This window comes from Equus asinus, chromosome 22 (assembly GCF_041296235.1).
Source record: "Equus asinus isolate D_3611 breed Donkey chromosome 22, EquAss-T2T_v2, whole genome shotgun sequence".
Classification (NCBI taxonomy): Eukaryota; Metazoa; Chordata; class Mammalia; order Perissodactyla; family Equidae; genus Equus; species Equus asinus.
In genome coordinates this window covers 52,906,221-52,922,236 of record NC_091811.1, presented here as the reverse complement: position 1 = coordinate 52,922,236, position 16,016 = coordinate 52,906,221, and the positions used below count along the sequence as shown (strand labels likewise).

At 44.9% G+C, this 16,016-nt stretch overlaps 1 protein-coding gene and 1 long non-coding RNA gene across 3 annotated transcripts in view; one reads left to right on the top strand and one right to left on the bottom strand.

Annotated features, from left to right (window-relative positions):
* Positions 1-16,016, bottom strand: part of LOC139041650 (uncharacterized) — a 36,027-nt gene that overhangs the window by 9,179 nt on the left and 10,832 nt on the right. The gene's annotated exons all lie outside the window — the stretch shown is intronic.
* Positions 476-15,407, top strand: CELA1 (chymotrypsin like elastase 1). The gene is made up of 8 exons (XM_014847422.3): positions 476-609; positions 1,293-1,375; positions 2,517-2,617; positions 3,522-3,647; positions 4,720-4,856; positions 6,323-6,468; positions 14,356-14,505; positions 15,258-15,407. The coding sequence occupies exons 1-8, from the start codon at positions 570-572 to the stop codon at positions 15,273-15,275; spliced, it is 801 nt and encodes a 266-aa protein (XP_014702908.1). The 5' UTR covers positions 476-569; the 3' UTR covers positions 15,276-15,407.

The window sequence follows — 16,016 nt, the reverse complement described above, 5'->3', positions numbered from 1 at the left end:
TTCTTAGTAGCCTCCTCCACCAGAATTCTCTCCACTGCATCTACTTTGCTTTTGTCTCCCTGCATTTGTACCTCTGTCTGTGTCCTGGGGGAAGGTCCCATCTCCCTCGTGGGGCGGGGAGATGTTGCTGGCTCTTCTTTCTTCTTGCTACCACTCTTCCCTCCTCCACTCTTCCTTGCCTCCACCTCCCAGTGCACAGGATCCGTCTCTGCACTTATAGCGCCGCTAAGGACAATAAGGCAGCCACAGACCAACAGGGGAGCCCCCTGAGGGAAAAGCCAGTCATGGTTCTCCATCTTATTTCTGAAAAAGAGTGTGTTGGATGCTTTTCAACTGAAAGCAGATTATTAATTCAGCCCTGGCCTTGTTCTGTCTTTGAACAACAGATAAATTAGTGTACTTGAAAAGAAATCTTTTCATTTGTATTTCCATGTCACCTGTGATTTTCCCTGCCTTCCACCAGCAGCCCTGCCAGCTGGCAGGAAGAAGGTCAGCAAAGCTGCTGATAAGAGGAGTATAAAGAGGGCTTGGTTCATGGCAAGGGGGTAGTGGTCTGCTCTGTTGGCAACATGCTTCGTTTCCTGGTGTTTGCCACCTTGGTCCTTCATGGTAAGTGGTCATCCAGCCCAAGTTCTGTAGGGAGGGGGATTTGAGCAGGAGGGTTGGGAAGCTATCCCTAAGCCCAGGTCTGCTGTCTATCCCAGGGCGGGGTGGGACACTGCTTGTGAGTCTAGCAAAAACCTTACTGTCCTGGAGCCCATTCTAGCAAAGGTCAGGGCCACTCTCCATGCAGGCCTCTCTGGTTGGCAGATCCTGAGCCATGAACAGACAAAAGCCTCTTCCAGGGGCCTGAGCTTCCCCACCACCCCTCATTGACAGGAAGACATCCTCAGCAGGTGTGTGCCTGGGGTGTGCACTGCTGTCTCAGCCCCCTGGAGAATCCAACCAAAGCATTGTGTGGTGGGGGGTTGGGAGAAGGGGAGGTCCCTTCAGGCCAAGGGATGACCTCTAGCAAGGCTGAGACCACAAGGAGCCTCTGGGGCCCTTGCCTGGCGATGTGAACTAGGTCCTTCACAGCATGCCTCAGACTACCCCTAAGAGTTCTGAGGATGCTTCTGAGGGGGAAGCAGAAGGCTCTCAGACGCCCCTGCTTTCAAAAGGGGCTCAGAGAACTCGCAGCTGGGCCCCTCATTTGCTAGGGAGGAACCGTGAATTCACAGACAAAGCACAACTGCCACCCCCCACCCCCACCCACGCTTAGTCATCACTCATTTTTCTTCTGCCCCACAAAGGACACAGCACCCAGGACGTTCCAGAAACCAACGCCCGGGTGGTTGGAGGGAATGATGCCCGGAAGAATTCTTGGCCCTCTCAGGTGGGTGTTCCTTCACAGCCCCGGCCTTCCAACAAAAGAGTTGCCTGTGCGCTGATATACAACATGATGTGTGTTTGTGTATGTCTTATCAACAGGAAGCTCTCCAACTGCCTCGATTCTAGGTTTTAAAGATGAATGGGACAAGGCTTAGGTGGTTTTCCTAAAAGCCAAAGACTTGGAGGAGGGAATTTAGACACGCCAACCACACTGACTGTCCCAGGCACACACCCAAACATAAACCACATTTACACTCTCAGTGACACCATTTATGCCACACTAGCAAGAATACACACCTCAGACTCCACATACCTTGACACGTTCACACACACACACACAGAGTGTGTGTCTTGCGTTTGAGAGCAACCCCAGCCCCAAGAAGATGTTGTTGTTGTTTATTTGGCTATTTAAAGCGTTTCCACTTTCATAACAGGGCAGCTAGGCTCTGATTTAAGCAATTTTAAATGTGTAAAAGTGGCAAATTAACTGGTAAATAGACACACTTTGAGAGGAACCAGTGTAATTCAATTCAATTCAATTTACAAAAGCTCAATTGAGCTCCGATTTTCAGGAATAGAGCTATTGTGCAATATGAAGTGCTGAAGGAGAAGACATAAACTGATCAAAGTGGCCATTCCAATGGTATTTCTAAGTTTTCCCTGAAGTGGGGGGACAGGGAATAACTTGAACCTTGGAGGGGGAGCTCTGGAGACTTAAGCTTGTGGGGCTTAGGTGATGAAGCAATTCCATGGCTACGTTTCCTTCCCAAGAGAGAATAGAAATAGAAGGACCTGAGTTCTCGGCCCTTTGCAACAACCAAGGGTAGAGACGCCAAACACACCATGTGTGTGCCTTTACTCCCCCATCATGTACACAGCAAATATCACCAAACAATGGAGCACTCTTTCCTGTTGTGTAGGATTCCAGAGAAATCTACACACCCCTTCTTACCACCACTCCAGGTAGCCATACCAACCAATCAATAGCAATTGACAGGTCAAATGAAACCTATTTGCCATCTCTAGCCCAGAAAGCTGGAGAGTGTTTTGAGGGACAGCTGGAATTTAAGGAGGTAACACATAGTTTGGGACGAAGCCTTTTAAGAAACACCAACCTGTCCCTCCTTTCTTCCCTCCCCATGTAGATTTCCCTCCAGTACAAGTCTGGAAGTAGCTGGTATCACACCTGTGGAGGGACCCTCATCAAACAGAAATGGGTGGTGACAGCTGCTCACTGTGTGGACAGGTAAGAAAAACAAAGACCAGCTTTCCTGAACCCCTAGGAGGGGAAGAGTCTGGCCCTTCTGGAGGAGTATGTATCTTTGGCCTTTCAGGACCCGACTTTAAGTGGGTGCTGGGGCCTGTGGGGAGGTAGGGGAATACAGAGTGAAAAGTACAAATTTTGGTGTCAGACAAGCTCTGGTTCAAATCCTATTCTACCTTCTTCTAGCTACGTGACCCTGAGCAACTTACTTAGCTTCTCGAAGCCCTCAGTCTCTTATCTCTGAAATGGGGTAATAATACCTACTTTGTAGAGTTATTGTGAGGATTAAGTAGGTAAATATTTAAGTGCCTAGTCAATGCCTGGCTGGAAACCATTTTTTTAAGTATTGGTCTTGAGCAATGGTTCTCAAATTTGGGCATGTATGGAATCACCTAGAGGGCACTGATAGCTGGCCCCCACCCAGCAGAGTTCCTGATTTGGTCAGTCCAGGTTGAGTCCCGAGAATCTGCATTTCCAGCAAATGTCCAGGTTATGCTGATGCTGCTGGTCCATGTGTTAAGAACTACTGGTCTGGAGCTTGTACTTCCCGCAAAAGCCACTGTGGGCTGAGAGCCATCATTTCCTTTATGCTCACCACACCTCTCCCAGGTTGTGAGATATTCAGTCTATGATGTTTAGCTCAATAAATTGGGAAAATGAAGTTGATGGTAGCGTTTGTCACTTCCACAAGTTAGTAAATGAGAGAATGAAAGAGCTTTTTACTTCCTCATCCTCCAGGGCCTTTCTTCCCTCCTCTACCTGGGCCAGATAAGATGGGTTCTTGTCCTAAAGACAAGCTATAAGATCGCTTCCCAGTTTTTCTCTAAGGAGGAAAGAGACGGTGTGAGCCCACTGGATCACTCGGGGCTTCCTTCTCTCACTCCAGCCAACTGACCTTCCGTGTGGTGGTTGGAGAACACAACCTGAACCAGAACGATGGCACTGAGCAGTACGTGAATGTGCAGAAGATCGTGGTGCATTCCCAGTGGAACAGGAATAACGTGGCCGCTGGGTAGGAGCAAGGCTGGGGAGGCCTTGGGCTGGGAGGTGGAGGGCTGAGTAGCCAGTAATGGGATCTTGGCTTATTTCATATTCATCCAGGAGAGCTTTGCGAATTTAGATTGTGGAGAGCTTGAGAATGTTTGAAGGTCTTTGGGATTTATTTGATCTAGGCTGGTTTGCATGATTAGATCACCTGAAGCTCCTTCTCTGCCGAGTTCAATGTTTCCATTTTTATTGTTATTTATTATTCATTTTATAGAATAGACTCCATCAGCAAAAGTAAATTTCTTAAAATGAATCTCACATGAGAAAACTCCTGCAAGACTGGGCTGTAAGTTTTTGAAACGGAAGTAGTTAAAATGATGGTCAGGGGCTGGCCCTGTAGAGTAGTGGTTAAGTTCAGTGCACTCTGTTTCGGCAGCCCAGGTTCACGGGTTTGGATCCTGGGCGTGGACCTACACCACTCATCAGCCATGCTGTGACGGTGACCCACTTACCAAATAGAGGAAGACTGGCACAGATGTTAGCTCAGGGCTAATCTTCCTCAAGCGAAAAAAGAGGAAGACTGGCAACAGATGTTAGCTCAGGACAAATCTTCCTCAGCAAAAAATAAATAAATAAATAAATAAAAATAAAATGTGGTCAGTTCTGTAGAGTATGGAGGTGAGGATGGGTTCAAGTAGTTGGGACATTTCTGTAGAGCTTTCAGAACCATGCAGCATTTTACATCTTTCTTTTTTGAGAAGTCTTCTTTGCTACCAAGATCACACCACTCTGCTCCTTTCTGAATCCCCATTCATAACAGAAAGACGTAGGCTCCACTCCCCTGGGTTGCAGAGATCAGAGCTGGAGTACAACAAAAGACCTCAGCAGCAGTGCTGCTGTTAAACATATCATTTCCTACAATCCAAATGTGTAATTCCTCAAGTTTGAGGCTTAGCAAATCAGCCTCCTCCTTCTTCAAAGTCATTAGTTTCCACTTCTATGGGGACACAAAGACTAGAGAAGGCCCAAGAGGGCCCGTATGCTGACCTGAGGGAAGCACTGATCCCATGAGTGAGCAGTCTCCTTTCCTCCCACAGTTATGACATTGCCCTGCTGCTCCTGGCCCAGAGCGTCACCCTTAACAGCTACGTCCAGCTAGGTGTTCTGCCACAGTCGGGAACCATCCTGCCTAACAACACGCCCTGCTACATCACAGGCTGGGGCAGGACCAAGAGTAAGTCACCTACGCTGGTACCATCCGCCACATGCCTCTTGATTGGGCAGCTCAGCTTCTGGGGCACATTTTTCTGTGGTCCTAGGTATTCATAGCCAGAGACCAGAAACCAAAGGAACTAGAGAGAAAATGACTGACACGTGAAATCAAGTTAAGAACGGGCTGTGGAATAGTCAAGTCAGAGACTCAAAGTCTCTTATGGCTAAAAAAACCTAACCTCAGAGATTATTTTGTATCAGCCTCTCATTTTATGCATGAAGAAGTTGAGACCCAAAGAAATTAAAGACCTTGTCCAAGATCACATGACTAGTTAGTAACTAGTTCGCTGAGGCCGGAAGCTGGGTATCCTGGCTCCTACTTTGGTGGTCATTACACCATCATGCTACCTCCATAGACAGTCACCGGGCTGTGGGTTGGAATGAATGAAGCAGGAGTAGCTGTAAGTCCAGAGAAGTGAAGGCAGAGGAGGCCTTAGGAGACCTCTTCTGGTCATGACAGGAAGATTTCTAGTGGGGAATGTCATTCAGATAAGGTGGAAAGGTGGGAGGGCTATGAGCAGAGATAGTCAAAAGGACACAGACATGAGGCCAGCCCTGTAGCCTAGTGGTTAAGTTTGGTGTGCTTCACTTCAGCGGCCCAGGTTTAGTTCCTGAGTATGGACCTATACCACTTGTGGATCGCCATGCTGTGGTGGCAACTCACATACCAAATAGAGGAAGATTGGCACAGTGTTAGCTCAGAGCAAATCTTCCTCAGCAAAAAAAAAGAAAGAAAGAAAGAAAAAAGCAGGGCAGAGACATTAGGCCTGACACAGAAGTCTGTCAGCCATCAGGCAGTATTTGAGCTCTGGAGAGGAGGCAAGGCCTTGCTGTGAGCAGCCAGTCTACTGAGAGAACCTGGAGCTGAGAGAAAGAGATGCTTCTTATCCAGCTCTGCTCTCAGTTCACTTAATGTCATTGTGGTTCAATTTCCTGCTCTATAATATGGAAGGGTTGTTGTAAGGATCAGAGAAATAATTCATGGGCAAAGGTTTTGAAAAGTCAAAAGAGCCAGATAAAGGAAAGCTGCACCAAGCTCTTAAGGCATGGAAACAAGTCCCAGTTCTGCTTCTTGGGGTTCACAGTGTAAGGAGGAAACTGGACAGACAGATAAGTTATCAACAAATAAGACCATTCTAATTACTGAACTGAGGTATCAACGAGTTAAAAAAAAAAAGCAAGAGTAGGATTGGCAGTTTGGAGCCTGAGAACAGTAATTAAGGCTGACTCACTGAAGGAAGGGGCCCTGTAGCTTCCATGTAAAGAGAGAAAAGAGGAGGATCTATAATAAGCAACGAGCAGAGAGGAGGAGCTTGCCCCGAGGTCAGCTTTCATCAGAGCCTGGGAAAGTTTGGCAGGGTGTGGAAGGTTTTCCCCCCCTCGGGGTGACATCTGGGGCTGACCTCCAATGCTGTGTGTCCTGTTCAGCTAATGGGCAGCTGGCCCAGACCCTGCAGGAGGCTTACCTGCCTTCCGTGGACTATTCCACCTGCTCCAGCTCCTCCTACTGGGGCTCCACTGTGAAGAACACCATGGTGTGTGCTGGAGGAGACGGAATTCGCTCTGGATGCCAGGTGAACACACGCAGGAAGTGTTGGGAGTCCCACCCCAGGCCCCTCCCCTCTCTGCCTCCCACCCTCCACCTTTTCTTTACTCCCTGTTCCACACCTACTCCGACCTCATGTACAAATTCAACTTTCTACTCTGGCGTCTGAATGAGAATCTCTATACTCACAGAATCTCAAAGTTGAAAGGAACCTTAAAATTCATCCTGCATAATGCCCTCACTCCAAAAGCTTGTATGTGGCCCAACATTTGTATGGTGGTGTATGTGTGCATTCTTTAGAAGTTGTTTGTGGTGTGTTATGGCTGCAGTGGGGCTAGGCCTGAGTGGTGGATGTAATTGTGTGCAAGGTAGCTCCCCGCCATCAATGCCAACTTCTCCTGTAGCTTCTCCTCCACCACCTCTTTATCCCGGGAGTATTCACAGTAGTGAATACGGTGGGGGAAAGTGCACAAAATAGTTTTATAATAGTTTATATATATAATCAATAGAATCTTCTTTTATTTAGACACGATCAATCGGCAGTACACCATCTTAGAGATTTCTTAATGCAGTTCAACAAATATTCTTGATTATCTACCAAATGCCAGGCACTATACCAAGTGCTAGGCACACAAAGATGAATCAAACAGTGTCTGGTGGAGAAATGCGAGGAGCAGACACATGTTAGAACATTGTAATGCGATGTGGTTAAGTGTTATCACAAACATACGCATAGGGTGATGTGGGAGTCCAAAAGATAGGCACTTACCTCTACCTGCTGGGGCCAGAAAAGACTTGCCTTCCCCAAGAAAGTGGGGTCTGTAATGAGTCCTGAAGGTTAAATAGGACAAAGCCAGGCAAAAAGGGGAAAAGAGGGGCCGGCCTCATGGTGCAGCGGTTAAGTGCACACGTTCTGCTTTGGTGGCCCGGGGTTCTCTGGTTCAGATCCCGGGTGCAGACATGGCACCACTTGGCAAGCCATGCTGTGGCAGGCATCCCATATATAAAGTAGAGGAAGATGGGCAGGGATGTTAGCTCAGGGCCAGTCTTCCTCAGCAAAAAGAGGAAGATTGGCAGCAGATGTTAGCTCTGAGCTAATCTCCCTCAAAAAAAAAAAAAAAGGGAAAAGATACTCTGAGAGAGGGAACAGCATGAACAAAGGCATGGGCCAAGAAACGTCTAGAACACATAGAGAATTATAGGGCGTTTGCTACAGCTAGAGGAGAAGTCGGAGCCTCAAGACTCCAAATCCAGCCTGCTCCCTGTTTTTGTATGGCCCACGAAGTAAGAATGGTTTTTACGTTTTTAAATAGTTGGGGAAAAAATCAAAAAATAAGAAAATGTCATGACACTTGAAAAATATAAAATTTCAATGTTTAGGAAAATACCATTTTATTAGAATACAGTCATATTTGTTCATTTATGTATTACTTATGGCTGCTTTCACAGGGTTGAGTATTGTGACAGAGACTATATGGCCTGCAAAGCCTAAGATATTTACTATTTGGCCCTTTACAGAAAAAGCTTGCTGAGCTCTTGGCTAGAATATATCACCACACCAGGGGGTGTCAGGAGATGACACTAGGAGATGACAAGTAGGAGCCACATGACTTAGGGCTTCAAATGCCATGCTTGGGGATGTGAGCTTTCTCTCTTCGGCACTGGCAAACCATTGAAGAGTTTTAAACAGGAGAACAGCATGATCAGACTTTCCTTTTAGAAGCCGTCTTTGATAACAAGGTAAGCCTGTTTCTGAAGAGGGCAACCTTGGCAGGAAGACTGGTTAGGAGACTATTGCAATTATCTCAGCAAGAAACTTGAGGACCTAAATGAGGGCAGTGGAGGGGAGGGAAGAAGAAGGAGGGTCTGAAATGACTTACAGGCATCTGGTTTAAGTGATTTGGGGGAGGGGTTTTCTGCCTCAAATGAGCCAAGATTTATAATATTTGAGAGGGAAGGTGACGAGTTTGTTTCTGGACAAGTTGAGTTGGAGATCCCACTGGGACATTTGGGCATAGTTAACCGGTAAGAAATTCGGTGTAAGAAAGTGGAGCCTGGGGGAGAGAGCTGGGCTAGACACGCCCTTAACAGCAAGTGAGATCCACCGCCTCCCCTTGCCCCCACCAGGGAAAAGCGGTAGAATGAGAAAAGAGCAGAGAGTTGGGGGAGGAACGTGATAACTGAAATACTTGAGTGCTTCAGGAACAGGTGGAGGACAAAGAACCCATAAGGATCTAGAGGGATTTGAGATAAGAGAAAAAGGTAGTAATAAGTGTTTTATAAAATCTCAGGAAATACTGATAGGTCATCACAGTCTACTGTGTAGCCGAGAGCCACAGTAGGTAACTGAAAGTGGCTACTTTGCTGGTGAGTAGGTCACTGGGAACTATGGAGTGGTGAGGGCAGAAGCTTGACTGAAGGGCAAGGAATGAAGAGGCAATAAGAAACGTAGCAAGGAGGGGCCGGCCCGGTGGCACAGGAGTTAAGTGTGCATGTTCTGCTTTGGCGGCCCGGGGTTCGGCGGTTTGGATCCTCGTTGTGGACATGGCACCGCTTGGCACAGACATGGCATCGCTTGGCAAGCCATGCTGTGACAGGCGTCGTACATATATATATGCTACATATAAAGTAGAGGAAGATGGGCACAGATGTTAGCTCAGGGCCAGTCTTCCTCAGCAAAAAAGAGGAGGATTGGCAGCAGATATTAGCTCAGTGCTAATCTTCCTCAAAAAAAAAAAAAAGAAACATAGCAAGGAATGTAGAATACTTTTCCAGGAATCTTGTATGAAAGAGAGGAATAGAAAAAGTCTGGTAGCTCTAAGGAGGATGACAAGTCATGGAGGGGGTGGATCTTTTAAGAAGGAAGAAAATTGAATGTGTTGAGAGGTAGAGAGGAGAGAATCCTATAGAGTCAGAGAGAGGAAATAATGGATGGCACAAGATGCCAGAGGAGAAGGAAGAGGTGGCAGCAAGAGCACAGGTGAAGAGGAAGAGCCTTTGAACAGGAAGAGGAACACTGAAATGTACATGGACATGAAAGAGTGTGCAGTCTGGGTAGCTGGAAGGTGGCACGTGTTCTGCATTATTGTTTCTATTTACTCATGTACTAGGAGTCAGATTGGATGCTGAAAATGAAGGGGCAAGGGTTGTATGGGTTTGGATTAATTAAGATGAATGAGAGAAGGATTGGCCTCCAAGATGTTACTGATAGGCTGAGGTTGGAGACCATGCAATGAACACAGGGGTCTATGATTCACTCTATTTTACTCAAAGAATCACCTGAAGGGAATGGATTAATCCAGGACTGGGTTTTCCTGCATTATTGGAGCAAAAGGACAGGACTGCAGATCAACTGCAAGGTTCCAAGCTAGGAAGAGGAGGAAGAGAAGCCAGCAGGAGGCAGGTTTGTTGTTAGTGCCCTCGAGTTGATTTTGACTCCTGGCAACCGTGTGTACAGCAGAGCCGAACCCTGCCCAGCCTTTTTGCACCATCCTCTCATCTTCTGGCGCTATATCAGACCATGCTCTGCTGCTCCTCTGGGCCAATTTTGTCAGAAGTGAGTGGCCAGGTTCTTCTTCCTAGTCTGTCTTAGTCTGGAAGCTCTGCTGAAACCTGTCCGCCATGGGTGACCCTGCTGGTATTTGAAATACTGGTGGCATAGCTTTCAGCATCACAGCAACATGCAGTCACCACAGTATGACAACGCGCAGATGGTGGTGAGGTTCCCTGACCAGAAGCAAACCAGGGCCGCAGCCATGAGAGGGCCAAATCTTAACCACTAGACCACCAGGGCTGGCTAGCAGGCTGGTAGGCTGGCTGAAACAGTAGAATCAGAGGAAGATTAAAGGTTTTTTTGTGAGCACTTAGAACCATGTAAGGAAGGTGACCACCTCATCCCAGTTTTCCCAGGACTTGCCAAGTGTTAAAACTTAAAAGTCCTGTATCCCAGGAACCCTACATGCAACTAGGGGAAAAAAAAGAGAGACGTGCATACGGTAACCTCTCCCAGGTCCTCACCAGGTCCTTCACCTATAACCTCTTAAGGTCTAACCTTTCTTTCTTTGTTTTTTTTTTTAGTATTTTATTTTTTTTATTGAGGTAACATTGGTTTATAACATTATATACATTGCAGGTGTACATCATTATATTTTGATTTCTGTGTAGACTACATCATGTTCACCACCCAAAGACTAATTACCATCCATCACCATACACATGTCCTGTCACCTCTTCGCCCTTCTCCCTCGTCCCTTCCCCTCTGGTAACCACCAGTGTAATCTCTATATCTGTGTGTTTGTTTGTTGTTATTGTTGTTTTTATCTTATACTTATGAGTGAGATCTACAGTTTTCGACTTTCTCCACCTAACTTATTTCACTTAGCATAATCCCCTCAGGGTCCATCCATGTTGTCCCAAATGGCAAGATTTCATCTTTTTTATGGCTGAATAGTATTCCATTGTGTATATATACCACATCTTCTTTATTCGTTCATCCCTTGATGGCCACCTAGGTTGCTTCCAAGTCTTGGCTATTGTGAATAATGCTGCAGTGAACATAGCAGTGCAAATATCTTTACACATTCGTGTTTTTGTGTTCTTTCAATAAATACCCAGCTGTGGAATAGCTGGATCGTATGATAGTTCTATTCTTAATTTTTTGAGGAATCTCCATACTGTTTTCCAAAGTGGCTGCACCAGTTTGCATTCACACCAGAAGTGTATGAGAGTTCCCTTTTCTCCACATCCTCTCCAACATTTGTTACTTCTTGTCTTGTTAACTATAGCCATTCTCAGGGGTGTGAGGTGGTATCTCACTGTAGCTTTGATTTGCATTTCCTTAATAATTAGTGATGTTGAGCATCTTTTCATTTGCCTGTTGGCCATCTGTATATCTTCTTTGGAAAAATATCTGTTCAGATATTTTGCCCATTTTTTAATTGGGTTGTTTGTTTCTCTTTTGTTGAGATGTATGAGTTCTTTATATATTTTGTATATTAACCCCTTATCAGATATATTTTGCAAATATCTTCTCCCAATTGTTAGGCTATCTTTTCATTTTGTTGCTGGTTTCCTTTGCTGTGCAGAAGCTTTTTAGTTTGATGTAGGTTATCTTTCCTTTGTTTCCTTTGCCTGGTCAGACATGGTATTTGAAAATATGCTGCTAAGGCTGATGTTGAAGAGGGTACTGCCTATGTTTTCTTCTAGAAGTTTTATGTCCAGCTCTTACATTTAAGTCTTTAATCCATTTTGAGTTACCTTTCTAAATTAATTCATTTCCCTCTGTTCTCTCTCAGGGCCTTGAACTCTGAAAAACTAGAGTACTTTTCTTCTGGCTGCCACTCCAAATGTACAACTCTCTGAGGCCATTGTGTCTCCCAAATAGTGATTCTTCTGGGTTTTCAGACTTCTGAGTCCCCAGCCACCTTCCTCAGAGTGGATTCAACCCTCCTCTCACTTCAACCCACCCACTCCCACTCCTCTCTTTCCCAGCTCTTCCTTCTGCCCTAAAATCCACAGCCACACCCTCTGTCTCTCCAGAGCCTTTGTTTCTTTTGAGGTCAATTAGCATAAAACAATAGTACTGTATACAATTCAATTACCTTCCATTCCTCTCGCCCAGAAATACTCTCAAATCCCTGTTAGAATTCGGGTGGAAGAGATTTAGGTTGTTTTGTTTGCTTTAAGTACAATTATCTAACGTAAACATTTTTCCTAAACAGTAGTTGGAGTGGGGTACCTTTTTAAAAGAATTACCCCAATTTGAACTTTTGAGTTTGGTCTCCTTCTCTTTTTTTTTTTTTTTGGAGGAAGATCAGCCCTGAGCTAACTGCTGCCAATCCTCCTCTTTTTTCTGAGGAAGACTGGCCCTGAGCTAACATTCATGCCCATCTTCCTCTACTTTATATGTGGGACGCCTACCACAGCATGGCGTGCCAAGCGGTGCCATGTCTGCACCCGGGATCGGAACCAGCGAACCCCGGGCCGCCGAAACGGAACATGCGCACTTAACTGCTTTGCCACCAGCTCAGGCCCTGGTCTCCTTCTCTAGTTCTTCTTTCTTAAGTTTTAATTTTTATAAAAGCTATATGTATTAAATTGCTTAAGGTGGCAAATAAAATTATGAGGCTTAATAATGGAAAAGAACAGTTATTGTGTTCCTTGTCCCCTCCTTGAGTTCTCCCTCGCCAGAAGGGACCACCTTCAACTCTTTTCAGCTGCTTCTTTTAGTGTCTGCCTCCACACCTCTCTAAAAGATACACTTATATTGCTACTTAATTTTTCAGTTCAGGCATTATGGAAAATGTGGGTCTTTCTTCCTTTCACACATACATACCTGTCTCCCAAGCATGAAATTTTCTTATCCCCACTTCAACCTCCCTAAATAATTTTGGTTAGATTAACGTTTAGTATCTATTATGATTATGTAAAATGTTATTCACAACCAAACCATGTTGTATTCTAGGATTACTTTTCATTTCCTGCATAGCTTTGTTTTCCCTGGAGTTAGTAATTGTCTTTTTTATTTGTATAATATACACATCCCTAATTCAAACCCATAGTTTCTACTAATTTGTAAGTGACCTATTTTATCTTCTCTTGACTCTAGTGTTCTGTGTCTTGGTATGAGTCTATTTGCATTCATCACAAGGGACACTTGGTGGGTTTTTTCCTTCTGGAAATTCCAGATCTTTGGTTCAGAAAATGTTCATTTGTTGATGATTTCTTCCCCTGCATTTTTATTTTGTCTTTCTAAAATTTGTTATTCACATATTTACCTCCTAAACTGGTCCTCTTATTTTCTGTGTATTTTGTTTGTTTGTTTTATCTTCCAACCCTTCCAATCTTTTATTTCTACTATCATATTCATAATTTTCAAAGGCTCTTTTTGTTTTCTGAATATTCTGTCTAATAGCAGGTTGTTCCTGTATCATGGATGCAATATTAATTGTAGTTTTGTTGCTTGTTTTCTTCTCCCTGCATAATCTTGGTTGCCTTTGTTTTTTGTTTATTTCTTCGTCTCTTCGTTTTGATCTGTATTTTTATATAGAGGCTTTCTTCAGACGTTTGTTAATCCTTGACCATTTGCTCTTATTTCAGAGCGGGGTGATAAAAAGCTAATTGGTAGCTCTGAGCCTTAGGTGGGGTTCATATATAGCAAACTGCACTGTCAAGTGATCTGGCTAGACCTTTTCACTGGAGAACCTCCAATGTCACTGTCTTTAGGTCTTCCCTCTTGTGCTGGTTAGATTCTCCAGGGAAATATCTTCCAATTTTATGTCTGGAATTACAGAACTGACACTCTGGGAGCTGAGTAAGGAGAAGAGTGTCAAGGTCATATTCTATAACCCCAGGTTCCTCTGATTCTAAGCCTGAGCTGGTAACCACTACCCAATGCATCACTTTCTCTCCTCTTCACTCCAGTTTAGTTTAACATATGTTGACTGCCTACCCTGTGTCTAAAGGTTAAAGGTTAAGTCTAATTAGACCCATTGGTCTAAACACCGGTGATAAAGAAATCATTAGAACACCCTGATTATTCTACCCCAGATTCAATTTAGTCAGCAAAAGCTATTGAGTTTAAGATGTTCAAAGTTCTACGCTAGCATTGTGGAGAGGAAAAATATCTGTAAGACATAGTTCCTGTCTAAGAAGCTCATAGATACACGTGGGAGGTAGAAACAAATTATGAAACCAAAATAAAGGCAGAACATGACATAAGGGCTGCAAAAGAAAGAAATACTGTGGTTGGTTAGAAAGGAAGAAGAGATTTATCTTGATTGTGGGGATATGAAGGAAGCGGAGATTTAAAACTACAGGATTTTACAGAGATGGGAGTGGGCTGGGTGTAAGCAAAAGCAAAGGCGCAAAGATCAAAAGATCTGGAGTTTGAAGACTCTGCTTCTCCTCCCTGCAGGGTGATTCTGGGGGTCCCCTCCACTGTTTGCTGAATGGCAAGTATGCTGTCCATGGAGTGACGAGCTTTGTGTCCAGCCTGGGCTGTAATGTCTCCAAGAAGCCCACGGTCTTCACCCGAATCTCTGCTTACATCTCTTGGATAAACAACGTGAGTCCTCTCAAATGCCAGGTTGAAATAGGGTCATCTGGAGACCCATGCACTGGCTGAGCTGGGGAATAAAAGTTGGGCAGGGGAAGCCACCATCTTCCTTGTATATTTACTCCTTCCCCTTCCCTTCATAGTGCACTTCCCCTCAATATGCTGCCATCCTGAGTTCCCCTTCTCAACCCACTAAGCAGGGTTCACCATGCTGTCTACTGCTCAGGATAAGATGGTGGCAACAGCAGATGTGAACCAGGCACACATCAGTGCCGTCCTCAGTCAAAGCCAAGGGAAAATCAGCTTCAGAAAGGCCTGCATGCTCCTGGGCAAGGGAAGAGGCACTTACATTCTCTCCCACAAGCTCTTTCTGAGGGCATGATAAGAATTTGCTCTACCCTTTGGAAAAAGGTTTTACCACCTTAAAAAATGCCTGAGGGTTAGGTGAGACTCTACCTACACTGACGTAGAGATAAAGCCTAACAATCATCCCACTTGTGCCCTCCAGCCTTCAAATACATTCTAGAGTCCTGTGGTGTGAACTTTGACTCACAACCATTTCAAGGTCTGTCCTTGCCACTAAGTCCTGGGGATGTTCCTATAACATTGAGTTGTCCTGACACAGCTGATACCTACTATCTGCTCCCCACTTTCTCAACTCCACAAAAACCCAGTACAGGGCCATACTCAAACTGGGAGCCCTGAAGAAAAAAGAAAGGGGGTGGACAGAGGTAACTGGATATAACTGTCTTTTCCTTCAGGTCATTGCCAGCAACTGAACATTCTCCTGAGTCTGACGGCCTTCCCAAGACGATTCTTAGATCCATAGCAGGACTTGAGACCATCAAGGAAAAAAGATTCTAAGAGACTATTAAGCCACATGCAGAAAAGCAAATAAAACTACATTATCATCGTGTGTCTTTTTATTTGCAATTAAGCTCTCTGGAGGAAATGCAGTTATAGGACCCAAATTAGATTTCACCACATTTCTGGGCTGGTTCTTCCATTTGCTGCCACCTCTACCAATTCAGAAACTGAGCCAAGTGGTAGTGGTTTTACATTATCCTTTTTGTGTTATTTTAGGATCTACCTACCCATTAAGCTGCCCATCTGCCCCTCCTTCCATGGATATTGGCTATATTCAAAAGCACACAGCGCTTTAGCACGTTCCTGAGTAACTAAATGTGCCCCAACTCTCCGAGGTAGACTGTGGGCTCATCTTTCTTTTGTTTTCCTCTTCAGTACCTGGAACTGGTGCTCACCCCAAGATTCTGGGTGATGGCAACTACAAGGACACATGAGAGATGGGAGTATAGGATTAGGTGGCAGGTCAGATGCTAGCAGACAAAGAAAGTGACAAATTAGAAAGGAAACTAGGGAGGAAAGAATAGAAAAAAGGAGAAAAGAAAAAGCAGATACTGAACAAAGAAAGGAAAGGGTCGAGGGGAAGAGGCAGAACAAAAAGGGAGGAAACAACACTGTGGGGCATCAAACTAAGTGTGAGTCAGCACTTCAAGGCT

What these genes read in the sequence shown, in the direction of transcription:
- CELA1 (XM_014847422.3), top strand. Translation starts at nt 570, where the DNA reads ATGCTTCGTTTCCTGGTGTTTGCCACCTTGGTCCTTCATG. An exon ending in AGGCTGGGGCAGGACCAAGA is followed by an intron (nt 4,857 to 6,322) that starts GTAAGTCACCTA and finishes TGTCCTGTTCAG; the next exon opens with CTAATGGGCAGCTGGCCCAG. An exon ending in GAATTCGCTCTGGATGCCAG is followed by an intron (nt 6,469 to 14,355) that starts GTGAACACACGC and finishes TCCTCCCTGCAG; the next exon opens with GGTGATTCTGGGGGTCCCCT.